The 21,898-nt window shown below is 36.3% G+C and overlaps 1 protein-coding gene across 16 annotated transcripts in view; it reads right to left on the bottom strand.

The window, feature by feature from the left end:
* Window positions 1–21,312, bottom strand: part of MSH5 (MUTS-homolog 5) — a 71,687-nt gene extending 50,375 nt beyond the window's left edge. For 10 of the 16 annotated variants that reach the window (XR_002282934.2, XR_016049316.1, XR_016049317.1 and 7 more), the window contains exons 1-12: window positions 20,944–21,312; window positions 19,802–19,833; window positions 8,819–8,913; window positions 6,932–7,012; window positions 6,792–6,861; window positions 5,150–5,213; window positions 2,988–3,142; window positions 2,804–2,905; window positions 2,704–2,731; window positions 2,596–2,627; window positions 2,437–2,494; window positions 274–360 (exon numbers count right to left, since the gene is read on the bottom strand). Coding sequence is in view for 9 of the 16 variants with exons in the window: in XM_020674485.2 (XP_020530144.1) it covers window positions 274–360; window positions 2,437–2,494; window positions 2,596–2,627; window positions 2,704–2,731; window positions 2,804–2,905; window positions 2,988–3,142; window positions 5,150–5,213; window positions 6,792–6,861; window positions 6,932–7,012; window positions 8,819–8,913; window positions 19,802–19,833; window positions 20,944–20,991 (852 nt within the window). In the remaining 7 variants the exon portion in view is untranslated. Of the gene's footprint in view, window positions 1–273; window positions 361–2,436; window positions 2,495–2,595; window positions 2,628–2,703; window positions 2,732–2,803; window positions 2,906–2,987; window positions 3,143–4,590; window positions 4,678–5,149; window positions 5,214–5,475; window positions 5,571–6,360; window positions 6,492–6,791; window positions 6,862–6,931; window positions 7,013–7,598; window positions 7,706–8,818; window positions 8,914–19,801; window positions 19,834–20,943 lie in introns of those variants that run through there. The other 6 variants (XM_088858191.1, XM_088858186.1, XM_088858187.1 and 3 more) reach the window with 6 other exon arrangements.
* Window positions 21,313–21,898: the final 586 nt, after the last annotated feature.

Genomic DNA, 21,898 nt, shown 5'->3' with positions numbered 1-21,898 from the left:
ACAATATCAAATATATCAAAAGGCATGACATTCATAACATCGTATATGATATAGAAAATGATTTTTGGGGCCACTTAAGAAAGTGTACAGCCAAAACGTTGCAAATGATATTTAGTATAAAACAAGCTTTGATTAACCCAACTAAAAAGATCAACGACTTCAGCCTTTGATTATGTTTCAAAATTAGTGCATTCATATAGAATGGTAAGCATTTGAGTCGCCTTTTGCAAGGGGAAATAGGGAAAATAATCCCATCCAAGAAAAGAATTTCACCTTCAGTATGTGGGGAATATCTCTCACAGACTTCAAAGTTTCTCGAAAAGCAACCATCAATTCCTCACAATAGTGAAAGAAAGATATCTTATTCTTGTTAGGTGGGAAACTCCTTTCATGATGAACAATTTATACATTAAAAAACTCGAGAAAAATATTCATTTTGTATTTGAAAAATTGATGTTTATGCTAATTCCACATGGCACTTAGCTCGAATGATGATAGAAAAAATGTACAAGAAGCTAGGAAACGAAGTAGAGGAGGATAGATGAAGGTGAAAATCACAATGAGAATGGAAACTTCTCTTCACCGCTAAGTATTTAAATAAATTTGGCCAATATATCCCTCTTACACAACCAAGCAAATATCTTTTACCATACATCAAACATAAGAACATGATCCATAGTTACCTGAAGCGATTATAAAACCGCATCAATTTAGGAATCGGAAGCACAGAATTGCCAATGCTAAGAAGATTCCTATTTTTGAAATCAACATTCGTACAAGAAAAATCGTGGGGGACGAGATTCCTATTTTCAGGAATCGATATTCGACCAAAATAGGTTGAGATCCCTACAGAGATGAAATTGATATTCCTAGCTCGTTGGAATCGAGTTTCCAACCTAGTTGGAATCAGCCAAAATATGGAATCGAGAGTCTTTCATTTATGGAATTGAGATTCCGATATCTTTAGAATTGACCGACATACCATATATGCATGCTTACATGATTTGTATTACATGATATCTAAAATCTTGGATTTGCAAATTCTCCATTGGATTAATACAATGCATACTTAAAGAATTAAGTAGAGAACGTGGACCATCACTTTGGTTTCTATTGGTCTTTTAATGTCAAAAAAGATGACTACATTTTACAGCTTGAGATTGGGTGTCTAGCTCGAATAGTTTGATGCCTTGAAAACTTCTTGGGGGGGATGGGGAAGTGGTCAAATTCCGGGAAATGTGGAAACCAGTTCAACAAGTGTAGAATCGATATTCACAATTGCAGTATTGAGAATCAACAAATAATAAAAACGAGATTCTATAAGTGTTGAATCAGGATTCCTCAAATAAGGCATCGAAAGTCCAAACTTCATACAAATGGGTTACGTGAAGATTCCTAATCAAAATCACCGAATTGGAGTGCCAAATCGGAACCGCAACCTTCAGTGAGAAATTTGGGTAACTATGCACACATCCCAACAGACCACGAATGCAATGCAAAGAGATAGATGGTCCTTTAAAGGGTGTGATAGAGAAATTTTTCTTATTTAACCTTCGATATACAACAAAAGACTTTTGCTGTCGAGAGAAAGAGAGAGAGAAACCATTCTAAATCTTCACAACAATATCAAAATGTTAAATCAATTTTGAGTTTGAGGCAATTTGCCTCAAAACTAGAAAGAAAGAGAGGAAGAGATCAAATCATAAAAAAAAAAGAAAATTTACCCAAAAATCCCTATAATTTATGTTATTCAAAATTTACCTAAATTTTTTCCATTATGAGATTCATACCCATTTCTTTCTAAAACCTTTTTAGAATGATGAAATTGCCCAAATTTTAGATCTTCAAGATTCGGAATTGAGTTAGTTTTTAAAATTTTGGATTTTCAAATCCAAAAATCCGAAATTAAGGTTTTTTCCTAGTTTTTGGATAATGAAAATTCTGAAATTAAGAATTAAGTTAATTTACTATTATGAAACTAGCAGTGAACTACCTTGGCCATAGTCATCTTCTCTCCAAAGCGTTGGAGGTAAAGAGTTATTTTAGCAGAGAGAGAGAGAGAGAGAGAGAGAGAAAGAAAGAGAGAGGCATCCATTCTCATACAACATTGGATGACATTGCTTGGCTAAGGTGGGGGTTCGGTAGGTAACAAATGTTTGGAAGAGAGAGACTATTGTTTTCTCTAGGAAGAGGGATAAAGAAATAGAGGGATTTCTGATTCCCTTTTCCTCTCCTCTGTTTTTATGTCCTCCAAGAATTTCCAAGTTTTCGTTTGTTTCCTATAATTATCTAAAGCACCACGTGAATTAACTATTATTAGTTGAAAGGGCAGAGACCTCAAAACATTTATAGTAGGATAGGAACCAAATTTCAAATTTAAGCAGCAAAGCATGCAAAGCTCACTTTAATTTTATGTTTCAGTGAGAAAAAGGATACAGTATTGAGTCGATCGTTCAATAAATCAAGGTCTAATATCGGCCTCAAAAACCAAGTTCTGGAAAGTAGAAACACCTATTTCAATCTCTTAAAGCTTTCAGAGATTCTAAATAAAATGCATCACCAGCTTTTGTTTTTAACATTTGCCAAAGAGTTTACCTCATGAGACGCCTGCCCATGGCTGTAACACACTGCAAATACCAGAAACAGTTTAGTCCAAATTTTAGCATGGCAAGATAACCCTGAAATCATGTAACCATTAAATACCTTGTTCAACATCCCAAAAACCGAGAACCTGCAAATTTGAGAAATTCATGAGGAATGCTTTAACATTTAAGCAATATAATCATCCACAAGCACAACTTACCCCTCCTTTGCTCTCCCTATGCCCATATAGCTTGGATGCTTGTCTACTTGGAAAATCTGCAGTGCCTCATGAGCAGTGGCATCAACCTTGAGAAAATTCCGTCTATTGCTTGCTTAAGTTATCAACATCAACCTGGCTAACTAACAACACCAATAAAAACACAGTAGCATAGTATGGAGGATACAGTGAGATCTCTGTCACACAATCTATGGTTATCAGCGCATTTCCAGATTCCACCTGCCCAACGGTATCAACAAGCATCTCATTCTCTAGAATAGCAAGAAGCCCGCCAGTTGTGCGAACTAACATTTCATTTCCAGTATTCATCATTGAGTTCAGCTGTAGTCAACAAGGGAACATTTAGGCTGAAAAAGACATTCAAGGCAATCTATTTTACAGAAAAAAGTATCAGTACAGAATAACATCATAATCTACAAGACAAGATTAGATTGCAATTAAATACAATGTACACCACGCACTCAAAAGGAATCCAAACAACAGATGATAGAAAGCATAAAATAGCTGTTAATATCTATGGAACTTGGAACACATGTCCAAAGTTATGGGCACATGCCAAAGACAAAAGACATGTTTTTGAAACTTCAAATACTTTGCATAAATTTACTGTTTGAAGTTTTACTATGACAGTCCTCAACGTTACTTAAAGTCCCACCTCCCACCCCCTCAAAATGACATACAGACGTATCAAATCTGAAGAAAAATGAGGTTCTCAAAAACACTCTTATGTCCTTGTATATAATACAGACTTATCAAATCTGAAGAAAATTGAGTTTCTCAAACACACTCTTATGTCCTTGTACATAGACTTAAGACCTTTAAACGAAATTCATAATCATTACTCTGGCAACCAAAGCAGTTTTTACAACAAAATCCAATTATAGCAGCTAAAAAATAGAATTCCACTATGTGAAATTGTGAAGCGCCTGAAATCAACTTGAATTCCAAATGTATGAAAGAATATAAAATTTCACTGAAAGAATCTCAAGAGTAGTCAAAGCATATATAAAACTCCACTGTCATTTAAAATGGAAGAATCCCAATGAACCAACAGAAATACAAACATATCAAACACCACATGTCATGAGATATGCCCATTCCCTGTGAAGAATTCAAGAGACCAATATTCCTTTTGACCAGTTCTGATATCTAGAGAAAAAAAGTACTGTCTAGAAACAGAAGTACCGCAATCTAGAAGAAAAGTACAATATTCTAGAAAATATAATGTATTAGAATGAACTTTTGGCATCAAAAGCTGCCAGATTCACATAACACGCATATTGAGCTATGCTTAAAGAACCATAATTTAATTGGTAGTCATAGAAAGTAGGATAAAGCAGAATAAGGAAATGAATCTATAAACCCTTTATGGGCAGTTCAATGGAGAAAGTCCTAACCCATAAATCATTTGCATCATGCTATGGAACATAAACATTCAAACCAGTCCTTCAAGAGCTTCCTTGAAGCAATCCCATGTTATAACAGCATGTGGGACAAGGTAAAGAACAAAAAATATCATCAACAGACTTAAAGGTCCTTCACAGGCACAACATACGCCAACAGAATGTCGAAAATCAGGTGAGATTGAATTCTTTGAAAAGCCTATAGACTACATCATCGTAGACTACATACCACATCTTATTTCCAAGAAAATTATCAGAAAAAGCTGCTCACGTTGACTAAATAAAACAAAAGTATAGTACATAACCAAATAGAACAAATGTAGACACTTCAACAATAATTACAACAACAAAAAAAGTTTTACTCACACAAGCCATGGCTCACCGTCCAGTACAAAATCCTACTTCTGATGCTCCAAATCAAGTCTGAATCATTACTTTAGAACAACATAGGATGTGGGTCTTTGCACACAGAAAGGCAGATAGATATATAGACACGAGAGAGAGAGAGAGAAGAGGGAGATGAGCATCAAGAAGAAGCAACAGAATATACAGGAATTGCAGATCTCCAAATTTAACCACAACCACTCGTTGGAACTCTACTTTGGCAAACACAATGTGCAAGATAGCTAACTTGCCCTTAAGATCTCGAGATACTTAAGAGAGGAAAATGGAACGCATGCAATGTTCCTTATCTGAGGGGTTACTACACCAAAAATCGCTGCACAACAGTTATATCAGCCTGAGGTGAAAAGAGACGAAAGGAAAATAAAAATAGATTGACCACTAAATGCCAAATATCGGCTGCCATGGCTCCAAAATACAAAGAAGATGCATCACAATGCACATGAAACACATTATATAAAACAATACATTGCACATGACAAAATCGTCACAGAATCTATGTGATGAAGACGAGATATCATACAAAGAAGACCCTCTCTTTAATGCTTAGTCCTTCATCCATTCCAGAAACTCGAAGTTGTATCAACCTGCAAAAGATAACCTTGTCCAGTGACGATTATATTTGAGCAAGGAAAACATATATAGCAAGTTGGCAATAGAAATATATACATGAACTCCACAGCTCAGTGGAATCAAATTGTTTGAAGCACAATATTCTTATGATTTATCCCCTAAGGGAGAATACAGGAATTAACTTTGAGAAAGAAAGCATCAAATGCATCCAATTTATATCCCCTGAAGAAGTACTCCAAGACATGGCACAAGAAAAACGCAATCAAGATGTTGTACCTGACTTCATCAGAATACTTCCAAGGCCATAACAAGCTAAACACAGTTGATTTCGAGACCAAATTGCATTTTGGACCAATTTGAACTTTTGTTACCTGCAACTTGACCACAAGGAGTGTTTGATTTTCAGCTTTGAATCTATTTGCAATTGCAATTTGGGCCCCAAATTGAATTTTTATTCAAAACCACTAGAAGTTGTTTTACAAAAATTCAAATTGCTCCGTGCCCCGCTCTCTTGTCCCACCCTCCCTCCCATCACCACCACCACTACCATACCCATTATCATAACCATTACCATGTACCACCACCACATCGGCTGTTCCACCACAACCATCATTACACTTCTGCCACCACAACCACTGCCATCATAATACTACCACTACCACCATCACACTGCCCCCACCATCATCGCACTATCACCACCAGCACAACCATGCCATTGCACCATACAATAACAAATTGTCATTCAAATAAAACAACTAAACCCCCACATAGAGCATGTTCATTGACCAAATTGGCATTTGCTCAATTATAATTTGAAAAGAAAAAAAAGGCCATTTGACAAAATTTCAAATCAGCCAGTGACTAAATGTGCAATTAAAATATACATAGAACATACAAATGTACAATATAAAAATATACATAGAAAATACAAATGTACAATTAAAATGTATGTATATAATATAAAAGAAAATGGAGATTGTACTATTGATTTTCAGTGCCTTTTAAATGCTACATGTTTTCATAGCAAATTGTTCACCACAAAGGAATATGAGACATCCAAATAGAGACATATTGTAACTACGAAACACAAAATGTAAAAGAAAGAACTTAGGCTTCAAATTATTATTCCAATAGTGCCAAACATCTGAAATGCGATGTTACCCTAAATTCTTTTTCCATTCTGAGGTTCTGAGCCGTGGTATATATCCATCCCTTCTAAAGCATGGAAGCAATCTCCCAAGTCAAACCAATCTTTCCTTGACTTTATCTCCATAACACTTCCTCCTTCCTTGCTTTTTCTAATTCATTCAAGCCACATTTTATTCCTCTATGAGCAACAGACGCCAATCAGTTCCCGCTTCTCTCAATTCAAGATATCTATGCATTCACCCTCGCCATCCTCACCGTATCCTCAACCTTCCATTAATTTTCCCAATCAATAAAGTTTTAAATCCACGTTTCCCTAAAAATACTCCACTGAAAAACAATCCACAACTCATTTAGTCTAATACCTCAATTTTTAAATGACGTGGCATCTTAATCAGTCCAAAAAATGTATAAGCTCTGATAAAACGAATGCAAGTCACTAATACCTGTGCCATGCTTGTTCATAACTGAAAATTGAGCTCTTCACAAGCTTCACCTCATGTGCCACAGTTTCATCTGTCATCGTTCGTAAATTAAGTAAGAGCTTGAGGCAAATAAGTTTATTTCCATGTTATGCACCACTGACCTCTCTTTTGTAAAGCAGATAAGAATGATTCTTCAGTTTTGGTGCTGGTGTAAATGACAGAGGGCTTGGCTTGATACTTAACTGAAACACATAGGCAGGAAAAAGAATACATTACGGCAGACAACATCCATTTAGTGGAATAAGTACCAGAGCATTTAAATTTTTGGCTGCCTAAGGTGATTGAACAAGGAATATATGAAAAGAAGTAACTATGATCAAGTGAGCCCAATCCAGAAATTCACCTCAAAAGGATGTGTAGCAGTGCATCAGATGAAAGAACATATATATATATATATATGGAAGAGATTACGCAACACCTATAGGCAAAATGCTACAGTGATGTCGCCTATAGGCTCATCGCCATCCGTTTTTTCAAACTGTGTGGATTTTTCAACTCCTACAAACCTAGCATGTTCGTGGCAGTACCATCAAGGACATGCTATGTCCGTGGCGGTCAAAAAACACGTGGAAACCGCCACGGCCCACGTGCCGTCCGTTGCGGTTTCGTTTGAAATATTGCCATGGACTTAGCAAGTCCGTGGCGGGGCGAAACACTATAGAATTTCCCCCATAGCCGTTTTTTAAGTTTTTCCTATATATATATGGAAGCATCTACACAACGCCTAAGGACGAAAATGAATAGCGTTTTTGCCCATAGGCTCATTACCATCAGAAAAAATCAGGTGGCGTGTGTTTTTCGTCCGCCACAGACCTAGCATGTCCGTGGTCGTACCATCACTGACATACTAGGTCCGTGATGGTCAAAAAAACATGCCGAACTGCAAAGCAAGGCTCCCCGTCGGCTGCGGGTCCATTCAATGAACTGCCACGAGCATAGCAAATCCATGACGATGGCGAAACACTGTAACACTTCACCTATAAGCATTTTTTAAGTTTTTATATATATATATATATAGGGATAATGTAAAATTCACAACCCTTCAAATTACAAAGGTTAATGATAAAATGAATTGTGAAGGGTGAATTTACTAACTTTGTGGCTTTTTCCTTAAAAAACGTTACTTTTTGTGATGTCTTCATCATTAAGTAAGGGTAATTTTATAAATATCACTACAAGACAAAAGGTATTTTTGTCATCTTCATAAAGGATAAAGTTGAAATTTTTACTAAAGGAGAATGGCACTCTACAAATAAAGTTCCAGGACACTAACTTCTAAAATGGCATTGTACTTCTTTAAAAATTTCAAATTTACCTTGTTTAATGATGAAATTACCTATTAAAATAATTTTTTCAACAATAAGTAATGATCTTTTTGATAAATATACCCATTACAACCCCTTCTAACATTAACTTTTGTATTTTGAGGGGTTGTCAACTCTATATATATATATATATGGGAGATACTACAAAACGCCTATAGGAGAAAATGAACAGTGATTTCGCCTACCCTCATCAGCATCCAAAGTTCATCGCACGGTCACGATTGTTCGGTAGTATTTCATTTTTCATTTTTTTTTTACAAATCGGAATGATATGAAATTTGGAGCGTGTATCCATCAAAAATAGGTAGAAAAATATCAAATAAATATTTTACATGAAATAAATTGACCAAAATACCCTCGAAAAGTTTCAAGGGTATTTTGGTCAAAAAAAATTGCTAATTATTTTTTTTATGTTTTTATTAGGTGCGTCTCACTAAGATGTACACACGTTCCAAATTTTAGATCATTCCAATTTGTAGAAAAAAATAAAAGATGAAACACTACCAGACAATCGTGGCCGTGCAATGAACTTTGGACGTTGATGAGGGTAGGCGAAATCACTGTTCATTTTCGCCTATAGGCGTTGGGAAGACTTGTCCAATATATATATATATATATATATATAGCCAGAGATTTAACAAAAATTACTCTAAGCTTGCATACCAAGATCAATCATGGGAAAATCCCCACTTCCATCCTCCCAAGTCTCCAAGACATGAAGTTGACAATCACTGGTATCATAGTAAGCAACTCCAATGCTGAAGAAGCACAAACTCAAGTCAGAAATCATCAATTGTATCATAACAATAGGATGAGATAGCAGTAAAAGTCTGAACAATATGAATTGTCCCATGAGATTTCGATTGCGATAACTCTTCTTCTCTATTAGGGAAAGAGGAAAACTTCCAGATAAATAAGAAATACTACTTTCAGAAAAAGGGTTAGGATACTCCAAAATGATGAAGCCATGATGGCAAAGAATTCAATAATTTATGTGGCTTATAGCCTGCATATCGTTAAAGTTATCATCACATAGTCTCAAGTTCTGTGATAGCATCATATCGAACAGGTTATGTATCATTATGCAATAGCTGATCCATACCAAATTTGCATGAATCAAGGCATGCAAATTAAGGACCAGATGTACAAAGTGGAGATTGCAATGTATCATAAAGTGCATATGCAATATATCTAGAGCATGTATACATGTGTTGAGGGTTATCATTGCTCCATCATGCATTCTTTATGTGTCAATACTACATAGTTTCCAAGCAAATTTAGTTTGTTTTCTTTAGTCTTCTATTATTTTGTGCTACATAAAGGATTAATCAGTATGTTTCAGAATGTGGCAAAATTGGAGAGGCTTTTCCTTATCAAATCAAGGAACAGCATTTCCCACACAGTTTTCCAAATCTAATGCGGCATTAGAATTAACACGTGATTCAGTATATATGGACAGAAATAAAGGCTTAGGTGTAACACTCTTAGAGTAAAGAGATCCTCACCAGCTACTACTTTTTAACCAAATAAGTGTAGCTTCTTGCATCTCACATTCCCGACTCATTTATTTATGGATTCAAAATCTATTTTAAGGAACTTAGTTTTTGGATCTCATAACATCGGTAGCTATCCCACTCAAGGAAAGTGGGATAAGCAGGATCGTTGTCTGGTTACAAGCCATGGAGAAGTGCAAGCCCAATCAAATAAGGGTTTGTCAACTAGTCAACACACTCATATTCTTTAGGTATTCTAAGGAGAAAAAAATATGTCAATCCAAAAGGAAAACAATAAATGCATATCCATCAAAAAAAAAGGAATTAATAAATGCATATCAATAGAGAAAGAGGGCAATAAATATTGAGTACTATGTCTAATAAACTTTTTAAAGGGAAAGAGATTCTTCGATTGGCATCAATCAAAAAGAGATAATTTTAAATTATTCATCATCATCTAAGCCTTATCCCAACCATTTGGAGTCGCCTAAATGAATCACGTTCCGCTATTCTGCTCACAGGTTCAAGATTCATGACAAGATTTCGTAAAGTTTTATGCTTGCTTCCCTACCTAACACAACCCTCCTCCTTTACCCAAGCTTGGGACCAACATGATCGGCTAGGGGCCGGCAAAGGCAGAGTTATGTAGAAAATTTTAAATTCTATGCTCCCAAAATAGGACTTATTGCATGGAATGGTAGCTCCAACTTATTTCACAAATAGTCATGGAATTTTGACTTGCATGGCGCCATCTTTTACAAATGCGTACAAGAGAGAATGATTTCTCTAGATTTACATACATATTTGCTCTCTCTATCTCAAACTTTCAATTTTTTTTTTAAATTAATGCAAGACAAGAAGCTCATTATTTTTTATCTTTTCCATTGAATTTTAAAGATGTGTTTTTGGAATTTACTAAGGTCATTTCTTTTAAGTTTTTAAATTTTTTTTAGAGATTCTATGACTTTCTATATTTTTTAGGATTTTAGGAGATAATTAGAAAAGTGATTGGAAGCCTTATGGAATTACTTTTTTTATTAGGGGTAAAAATGCCATTACGAATTTTCTTTTAAGTGAAGGGACTTATGTCGGTATTTTTATAATACTTTAACTTAAGTATGAGTAGTTTTGATCTTTTTTATTATAATACAATAAAAGGACCTGGGATGTTAGAAGTTCTAACACTTTTGGGGAGTGAAGAGTAAAAACAGACTATGAGTAATGCCAGCAAGCCCTATCTAGGGTTTTTGGGACCACTTTTTTGTACAAGAAAAGCCAGATCCACTCAAATTTGGCATGCTTTGATGGTCATTAAACTGTTTTTTGTTTCTTTTCTCTATTTTCCAGCATTAAATTGGTATCAGAGCCTAGGTGTTCCTCAACAACAAAGCTGAAAATCTACAGCTAAGTCTAAGGTTTGCTGATTTTAGGCTAAGTTTTGCCAAGTCAGCCTAAAATTTGTTGTTTTTGGCTAAGTTTTGTTGGTTCTCTACCTAGGGTTTGTGATTTCGGTGAACCTATGGCAACAAGAAGAGGTCGAGGGAAGGGTGATCATATGGATCCACCTGGTGATAAGCGGGATCAAGGCAGACTATCTATGACAACAAGTTCCAGAACTTACAAGGAGGATTGCAGGCATCGATCGTGGGCAAGACAAAGTTTTGTCTGTCCAAGATGATGTTCAGTACAACCCTTTTCATTATAGTGTTTTACGGGATGACTCGAGTGAAGAGGAATATGATTGGAGGTATGGGCCGCACTCAAAATGTATAGATCTAAAAATAGATATTCCTGATTTTGAAGGAAAGTCGAAGCCCAGCAACTTTATAGACTGGTGAAACACAGCAGAAAGGGTTTTTTATTATAAGGATGTACTAGAGAACAAAAAGGTTTAAAATTATTGCCATTTAATTTGAAGAAAAGTGCTTCGGTATGGTGGAAACAGTTGAGAGCAAGGTGAGAGAGAATGGGAAAGCCCAAAATTAACACTTGAGAAAAGATGAAATAGAAATTCAAGGAAAAATATCTACCTGAAATTGCTACAGTCCCTTTACCACAAGATGAATCATCTTTGTCAAGGAGAAAAAAGTGTGGATGAGTGCACGGATGAATTTCATCAGTTGAGGGCACAAAGTGATGTGCTTGAAAGAGAAGAAAAGTCCCTAGCTTGCTATGTGGGTGGTATGAGAACATCTATACATGATGTGGTAGTTTTGCAGCGTTACTGGACATTGGATGAGTCTTACAACCTAGCAGTGAAGGTTGAAGGACAGCGCCGGTGTCCATCATCAAGGTGGAGGGCAGTCCAAGGTAATACAAGTGGTAGTGGGAGAGAATTTAATGGAAATTTGGTGGCGGAACAATCCTCATGACCTGCTGGCCCGTCCAAACAGCAGGATACAATGGATGTTGGGGCCAGTTCTAGTCACCCAAATCACCTAAATAGTACCTTCACTTAAGTGCTTTAAGTGTTCAAGAGTTGAAAATGTCCCCTCTTGGTACCCGAATAGAAAATTTGTGAACTTTAGAGAGGAGTTCCTCGACGAGGACAGCAAGCTGTCAATTGATAGAGACCCTGTTTATGATGAGGAACTTGAGGTAGAACAGCCAGAAGTTACATTTAGTGACCATGGGGAGACTTTGGTGATCCGGAGCAGTATGATTACGTCCCGAGTAGTAGACGAGGCAGATTGGTTAAACCCAAAGAATTTCTCATCAATTTGCTTCCAAAATCAACAAGTCATTGATTGGGACTCTCCAACAGTCTTTGATGAGTGTTTACATGAAGAAGGTAGTGATCCAATTTATGATCAAGAACCGGGAAAACAAGGAAGCTAACAAAGGTCAAGATGAAGATGAAGAAGTTTTGGAAAAGGAAGTTGTCGATTTGGTTAGTGAACTAAGGGTTGGAGATGATCATCTTGAAGATGCTCCCTTGGTCTATTCTAGGGCTGAACCAAGGCAATTTCAGTATAGTTCAACGGTTGTACTGATGCAATTTCATCTAGTTAATGTGACTGAACCAAGTGTATGTACCTATGATTATTCCATCAACATATAATTGACCCTTTCCTTATGGAGTATTTATGGATATATCAACTGATTGCAAAGACTGAGTTTCAGTGCAAACCGTTGTGTTTTGATTAGTTCAATAACTCACAAGTCCCAGAATCGCATTTTTACTATTCGGGTTGAAGGAGGTTGCAGGACTAGCTCAAAATTCATCTTAGCTTATTTCAAAACTCGATGACGAGTTTTCTCCAACCAGGGGAGAATAATGCAAGACAAGATGCCTCTTGTTTTCGAGTTTTTCCTATTGAATTTTAAGGATGTATTTTTGGAATTTTCTAGGGTTATTTTTTTAATGTTTTTAATTTTTTTTAGAAATTCTATGACTTTTTATAATTTTAGGATTTTAGGAGATGTTTAGAAAAGTGGTTGGAATACTTATTGAATTATTTGTTTTATTAGGGGTACAAGTGTCATTATGAATTTTCTTTTCAGTGAAGGGACTTATGTTGGTATTTTATATCGTTTTAACTGAGTAGGGGTAGGTTTGATAATTTTTATCATAGTGTAATAAAAAGGCCTGAGGTGTTAGAATTTCTAATACCTTTGGGGCATGAACAATAAAAACAGAATGTAAATAGTGCCAACAAGCTTTATCTACGGTTTTGGGTCTCTTTTCTCTGCCTTCCTAAATTAGTAATTGAAATAAAGAGAGGTACGTAAAGAGGGCTATTCTTATGATTTGACTAAATAATTTCCTTTATTGTTTGTACAATAAAAGATTGCATAAATATCTTTTCTATATCATTGTGAAGGTGTTACATATGAAAAGACTCAACCTTAACGCCTTCAAATTTTATCTTAAATATAATTTTGGTATAAAAATTTCTTAGGATGGATTGAGAATCTATTTTTATCGCTAATTATAAAATTTCGAACTCCAAAAAAGATTCAAATGAATAATATCTATAAACATATGAAAATCTTGAAAATGGATGGTCCGGATAATGTGATGCAAGATAAACTATTTTTGAAACTTGAATTTTTTTCTTTTATATTCATACATCGCTATGGTGAGATGATTAATTAGAGGGTTTTCCAACATAAAAACAACTTTTAATGATGGATTTTTGACGTGCACCTTAATTCTACATTAACATTGCAACCAAAAGTTGTTGAAGGCGGGAGCGAGATCCATTCGGGATTCGCCGAACCACCATTTAGTGGAAGCTCCCTTGGGGTTAGGATCGGCATCTGTACAATGAACAAGTCAAGGAGCGAGATCCGATGTCAATGGGTTCAATGTTTTGACTAGCAATCATCTAAGCTCCATTATACAAAAAATGAGGTTGGAAGTAGAGCTAGTATGAATTCCCCTGGTTAAGGAATCAAGGTTTAAGTATGTCATATAACAGGGTTCCTCTTGTTTTAATATCAAGATTCTTAAAGTATAGGAATTAAGGTCCTCAATTGATTGGCCCCGAGGTCCACAAGTGCCATTTACCAAGGATCCCTTATCAAGTGTCCCCCCGCCCTTAACAATGGATTTATTTATTTTTTCGTTAATAACAACGGATTAATTATGTAGCTTTAAAGTCAGTCTTTCTTATGACCAATACATTTTCTGGCCATGACACAAGTTTGCCATGCACCATTCCATTAGAGTCCCCGACAACCCAGAATCCTACCACTCAAGAGTCATCTTCTTCCAATGTAGTCTCCTCTGCTTCTATTGTTTTTCAAAGGCTAGCTCACCGAAGGGGCAAGAGGATAAGATGAACTGCTCTCTCTCTCTCTCTCTCTCTCTCTCTCTCTCTCTCTCTCGCTCACTCTTGCTCTCTCTCTCTCTGACTGATGTAAAAGAAGCTTTTTAAAGCTTGAAATGAAAGCATATATTCTCATCTCACAACTGTAATCAGATTTAAGACAATAGAACATCATAAATATAAGATTTTAAATGAAATATATATTCTCACAACTAAGAGGGATGGCTTACACAATAGAACTTAATAAAATAATGGGTCACTCTAGACTATGCCTACTTCAAATTAAGAATATAAAAGAATGAAACTTCATGTTATGCGAAAAAGGGACTGGATTTTGCCATTATAGAACTTATAAATAATGGGAACTTTGGACAATAGCAATCTCTAACTTGGTATCATCCATTAATGAAAATAGAAGCCACAAACATGGAACCCAAGATTTTAATCTACCAAAACCTTGGATCATGGTTGATGGGAGCAAGGATCTATTTCGAAATGGAACTGGATTCCACCGATGAATGGAAGTGGTCCCCTTTCTTTGGAGCAAGATCCCAAAATCGAAAAAACGGAGTCCCTACAAGATCCCTTGCAAGAACCGATCGAGGTTCCAAAGCAGGATCGTCACCCTACCCACAAGATTCCCTTAACTATGGTTGCAACTTATATAAACGTTTTTCTTAATTGGATAATATTGATGCAATAACTTGGCCACCTAGGCGGCCGCCTCTGCCTTTATGAACATTGAAAATAAAAATAATTTTTCCCTCCATTATTCTCCTGTGGTTGGAAAAAATTCATCCTCCGCAGCCGCCTCCGCCTTTATGAGCATTGAAAATAAGAATAATTTTTCCCTCCATCATTCTCCTCTAGTTGGAAAAAACTCGTCATCGTAGTTTGAAGAGTGCTAAAATGAATTCAGCATCAAAACCACATTCTTCAACCCTCTTTTTCTTTGTCAGCTCAAATATTATACATGGTAAAAAGATCAGTGCCATAATTTATGGTTTATGAGTTAACCACATTTTATCAGAAAATATTATACGTGGTAAAAAGATCAGTGCCATAATTTATGGTTTATGAGTTAACCACATTTTAGCTGTGCTACTCTGATTCCAATACCCTAAATTTCTTGAATGCTCTAAAACTTCGATATTAATGAGATGTTCAAAAGCCACGATTTGGATCAATCCTCGTGCGACCTTCTCCATATTCTTCACCCTCTTCCAAAATATCTTTATCATCATCTTGATCCTTAAGATCACATCCCCTAAATGATCTTGTTGTTCATCAGAGTATGTATCGAAGTTTACTGGTGAATCTCAATCTATAACGAGTTGATTTCAATACAATATGTGTCAAAATCGAGAATCTCATCCTTCAAATCAAAAACACGTCTAGGTATTATGTCATTATCTTCATCACTCAATGGCCCCCGCGGTGCACGAAAATGAAAAAGCGTGTACTCGAGATACTCTTAAGCTGAAAGATCACCATCTTGTCCATTATTGAGACTCACAAACTGCTGGTAGTGTTCATAAAGGCAGAGACACCCACCTAGATGCGAGCCTAAATACTTGGGGAGCCCAAGGAAGAGAGAAGTAAGATAGAGGGGGAGGGAAGAGAGAGAGTTTTGTGAGATAGGGTGGAGAGAGATTTGAGAGGAGAGACAGATGTGAGAGAAATGAGGGGTAGACCTAGGGGAAAGGGAGAGAGAGAGAGAGAGGGGTGGGTGGGGAATAGATTGAGACACATGGCTTATGTAGTATATTGACTAGCCACGTGCCCCCCTATTCCCCAATTTCCATCCACCTAAAACTTCCCGCTTTTCTTCTATGTCGCCACATATCTATCCTCCTAGTTTCCCTCACCTCAAAGGGGTTTTCAAATTTAAATGGGGGAAGAGAGAGGAGAGATATAGAGAGAGAGGAGAGAGGGGGATGGGATGTGTGAAATGTGGTTTAATGGAGGTCATGCATCTTTACACGTAGCGAGGGCACATGTTCCCCTCCTTTTTCTATCAACAACTCCCTTGCATGAGATAGACTCGTGTCTTTCTCCTAAAATTTTGTGTCAACATGTTTTTTATTTGTATTTTTACTCAAGTTATATTACCCTATATTTTAATTGTGTTTATTTTAACCGAGAGATAAACGAGAGAGAAAGAGAGAGAGAGGCCTTTTTTTTTTAATCTGCCTTTGGTTTTCTATCCTCCTTTTTTTAGCTTTTCAAGGGGTGGCAGGCACTAGGCGGGTACCCAAAACCATATAGGGGCCCGCCTAGACCCACCCACCTAGGCTACGTCTAAGCAGCCAGGCAACCAACTTTTTCAACACTGACTGTTGCTCGACTGTTGAATTTCCTATTCAAGTTCCTCAATTGTCGTCTGGATCACGAAGCGGGTCTACAAAACCCCCTCCCACAGCCCTTTTCACCGCCATGAATTTACTGAAATCACAAACTCTAGGCAGATGACCAACAAAAACCTACTGAAATCAGCAAGATCAAGGCTGATTCGGCAAAACTTGGGCCAAAATCAGCAAACCCTAGATTTGAATGTAGTGCCTTGGCCTTGTTGTTGAAGAAACCCCAAGCTCTGATACCAAATTGATGTAGGAAAATTTTGAAGAACAATAAAATCAGCAAGAAACAAAGCCAAACACAACCACAATTCAAAGAAACCTAGGGTTTTCTCCATACCCAAGCTAGAGTTGCTAAGGACTGAGCTTTTCTTTTTTCTTAGTTCTGGAAAATCACATGACTGCCTTCTCATAGGCCCCCACACACCTCTGAATAATATTATTTAATGCTCCAAGTACAAAAAGTGTCCAAACAAATAATACATTGACGCATATATCCTAACTTAAACTAAAAATTCATAATGACAATTTTACCCCGATCAATAGTACTTGTGAATAGTAATCATGAAATAAATAAAACATATAAAAACCCTATAATCCCTAAAAACCTAAAGAACCCTATAAATAAGGAATTGTCTACAAAGAGACCATTTATCTTTTACACATGGAGATCACAATCATTCTTGCCCCTGTGGTTGTAAGAGTGTCATTGAATAGACACGAGGTTCCAAAAAAAAATTCTCGGACTTCATAACTCACCCCAAACCATCCAATTTGACATCGAGTAAGAATGATTGTGACCTCCATGACAAAAGATAAATGTTCTCTTTGTAGACAATCCCTATAATTTAACCCTAAAACTAAAACTATAATGTACATCATTTGAAATTGAATAAAAATTAAAATTACGAATAATTTTGCCCTCCATCAGTTGCATAAGTGAGAAGTAAAACTAAAGACCCAAAATAAGGATTCAAATTTCAGTTCTTAGGAATAGAAGAAGCTCTAGTGTTTGACGAAAATGGTAGTGATCCTGATGCAACAACTCAAATATGTTGGTTATCCACTGCCCCATTTTAAATGAATCTCCAAATGTGTTAGTGATCTTTGGTAGCAATGTAAACTCGACTCCACATTGGTGGAGGCTCAATTCCACTTACTCATGGACTCATCATTTTGATGAGAGGAATCTGGATCCCATTAACAAGGATCTAGATCCCCCAATTTTGCAAATCAAGATCCCTAAATTCAAAAAAATAACTTGAAGAAAGTGCGAGCAGATCAACACCAGCTGATTATGGGACTGTAATTCGCACAAAAGTAGAGAGTAATCTCGCAAGGAAACTAGAATGTTCTGCTATGTTTATCTTGAATATGTCATTTATGAGACTGAGAACAGAAGACACTAACTGATCCACCATTTCTAGAAGAGGTTATCAACATATTTGTAGTTTAACGCAACTTAAGCCAAATTGATTCACATTTAACTGGCCTTATATCAATGTTTGAACACACATCATCATGCATCACTTCCATATATTAAGTATGTTCTTCAAATCTAATAACCATATGGAATCTGCTATCATCCGACATTACAGAGTGCAGCCAACACCCAACTGCCTAGGCCACAGCAACTTTGGTACAACCTATCTATGAAATTGTACTGTCAATAAGAGTATTTCAAGATGTGTAGCAATTGGTTAAATTGGAGATATCGAAACAAATTGTCTTTTGAAGTCCAGTATTGATACAACCACATGCCATCAACAGCCACATCACTAGAAGGCTCACCTGGACCCTTGACCTTAGCTAGCATTCAACGGCTTTTTATACAAGATTGCAAATTATAGAGACCCTCCTTGCTTCTATCTTTGAAAATGATCCTTCATCTTAATTTATATTCTGGTAAATGGAATTACCAAACTAATTCTGCCTCCTTGCAGATGCAATCCTCAATCACCCTTACCAAGGTAAATTGTCCCTGTAGTTGTGCCACGTATATCTATAGCAAAATTTGGCAACTCCCAGATGTGTTCCTTGTCCTTGATGCTTATATGAAATTAATTTTCACTGAACAGCCTTTTGATCAGCATGTTTTGCTATACTTAGTAAACAGCCTGCTTCATGCTCTACATAAACAGAAGCTGATTGGAAAAGGTCATTAAGTGAGAAGAATGACCACATCAACTATTATGGATCACCTTAATAATGTGCTTTTGTGAATGTTCTAGATTTATTTGAAAATAAAATACAATGAACCTCTTTGTAAACCTACAGAATGAATGTTTCGGCCATCCAAGACCTCAAAGACTTCTTTAGTTTGTCATCTTCAGGTTTATTACTTCTAGCATATACAATTTCACACACATACCCAAAACACATTTGCTTTGAGGGAAATAACTCTATGAGAAAGTTCTTTCCTGCTGGACTACTGCTTCCCATGTTTCTTTTGTGGGAAAGCAGTAGACACTGTAGCACATGGGAAAGCACATTCCACTTTTGTAAAGTGCACAGTGCATTTTCGATTTTATATCTCTTTAGCTATGAGACTGCTTACTCATGTGACCCGAAAGCTCTCTCTAGGAATGCACTCCCCCACAAGAGCTCTCTGACAAAATAATGACCCATAAAAGAATGACAAAACACCTTTAAAAAAGCAGTAATACCAAATTAGCATGGGCAATCACAGAATTCTGTAATACCTGGGAAATCATAAACTATCCAAACAGTTTCACATCAGAAACATGTCATGTACTCATGTCAGCCCCCTACTACGAATGTGGAACATAATATCACAACATAAACATAAAATTGACCATGAAATCATCTAGATAATATTGACAAAATCTCACAACAGACACACTAATTTACAAATGCAATCATCTAGTTAATATTGTGTTGGCATGTAGTTCGTAGCAAAATGTATTTTCAGTTAAGCTATCAAGTTACAATAAAGTATTGGACAATAAAGTAGCAGGCACACCCTATAATAGTTTCTACCAAATGTATTAGTAATATCACCTGTGAGATTGCATGATGCATGCCATGTAGACCTGCATGCCAGTTGCAAGAAAAACTTGATTGAGTCCAGGAAATATTGAACCAGACCCTCAACTTACTTTTCCAGTAGTACATTACATGATCAAACATGTAAATAAAACAAATAGAGGGATTATCACAAGTTCAACAGAAATCATATGCCAGACCATTGTTTCCTACTTTTCTTTTTTATTATATCATACTTATGTGCCAGACCATTGTTTCCTACTTTCCTTTTTTATTATATCGACCAGGGCATCTGTCATTAATTCTTAATTGGCAATCCAGGTCAGGAATCGCATATCTGGATCAGATTAGGAGGGAGACTAGGCTGGATCACCGTTTTGGCCGATCCAAATCATCCGATTAAGCCAATCCAGATCGGTAAAGTGGAGGGCTGATCCACCCGGAAGATTCGTGTCTTAAAACATTGATAAGGAGCATTTGTTTCCTACTTTTTATATTGCTTAGACCACTAATTCCTAGTCATTAGGCCAGCATGACTACTCTAGCTTAGCTACTTAATTCATTGAATTCCTTACAGACTGCCTTAACCTGTTCTATTCATATGCAAATATACAAAAGAGCTAATGACACTGTTCAACACATAAGAGCATCCATTAGTAAATAACAATCTACTTTCTGAAAATTACAGGATCCATGTTAGCCTTTTGATTGAATTCATGTCTAAGTTTCTAAAAACGACACACCAGAAACTGTGGCCTTCATCTATCTATATAAGGATTTGCGCTTCTCATAGCATTTTGGGTTTAAGAGTCCTATCAATCAAGGGAGTGCTTTGTGTAATAATTAGTTTATATCACTGTTTCTTCGGAATCTTTTGTCCAAAACCAGAAGAACGATCTCACATTCGCAATCTTCTCTGTGATTTCTCAGTTTTGCAGACTTATCCCAAACGAGCCAAAATACCAAAGAGATTGAACGTGAAAGCCAGTTCAGACAAAATATCAAATAAAATGCACCAAAAAAATGTCAGAGAGAGTCAACTTACGCCTCAGATAAATTGCAGTGAAGCAATTGAGACAGATAAAAATATGACGGAAAAAAAATAAAAAGTTGAGTTAGAGAGAGTGAAATGGAGAAGAGTGAGATGGAGAGAGCACCGGTGATTCTTGAGCTTCAGTTTCAGCGACTCCTACATTTGGATCCATTCTCTCTCTCTTTCTCTCTCTCTCTCTAACAACCAAGAACTGTAGTGTAGGCTCTGCGTATGAGTTTTGAGCGCCAAGACTGAACTATAAATACTCTTCTATTTCCAATTTGAAAGTGGGAAGGGCAAAATGAAACGCTAGGCCACGAGTCGCCTTTCCAGCCTGGCTCCGGCCGGTGCGCGCTTTGAGAAGAGGGCCATGAATTTTGACGAATAGACGGGTCAAAACTCCGGCCAGTTCCGATTCGGTTCATCCATCTGGGTTGGTAATGACCGGGACCGATTCTTGGGATGATACGAGTCCTAGGTTTAAAAAATGGATAGGTGGATCGGTGCATGCACATCTCAAAAACGGATAAGTGGTTTAAAAAACGTATCAGTGCCATGGATCGGGCATTTCAAAAATCCATCCGAATCGGTGAATCATCGATCTGGATCGAGAATCGACCGGATTAAATTTTAAAAAAAATCCAAAATAATTATTAAAATTCATTATAAATAGTGTGTTTTAGGAATCCAATAAGAATTGAGGGTACTACATTATTAACTGTCATTTTTTTTTATCAATTTGTGAATATTGAGACGTTTCTTTCCCTGTATAAACTTATGTTAACCATTAAATTTACATCACACAAAAAAAAATCATAGAATTATCATGGATAAAGTATATAATCATATATGGACTTCAATAAAGAGCTGACTAAATCAATGAAAAAATGGCCACTAAAATCTCGAATTGACGGAAAACCCTAATCCGTTAAAAGAAATCCAAATTATTACAACCTAACTAACTATAATATGATATACTGAAATTAAAAATGTTGGTTTATATTTTATAATTATTTTATCATACAAAAAACAACAAATCCAAAATATTTTATAATATCATCTAAACTAAAATGTATTAT

This window comes from Amborella trichopoda, chromosome 2, assembly GCF_054954075.1.
Source record: "Amborella trichopoda isolate Santa Cruz 75 chromosome 2, AtrichopodaSantaCruz75HAP2 v2.0, whole genome shotgun sequence".
NCBI classification, from domain to species: Eukaryota; Viridiplantae; Streptophyta; class Magnoliopsida; order Amborellales; family Amborellaceae; genus Amborella; species Amborella trichopoda.
Note: the sequence above shows the minus strand (reverse complement) of the source record. Positions and strands in the feature narration are given on the sequence as shown.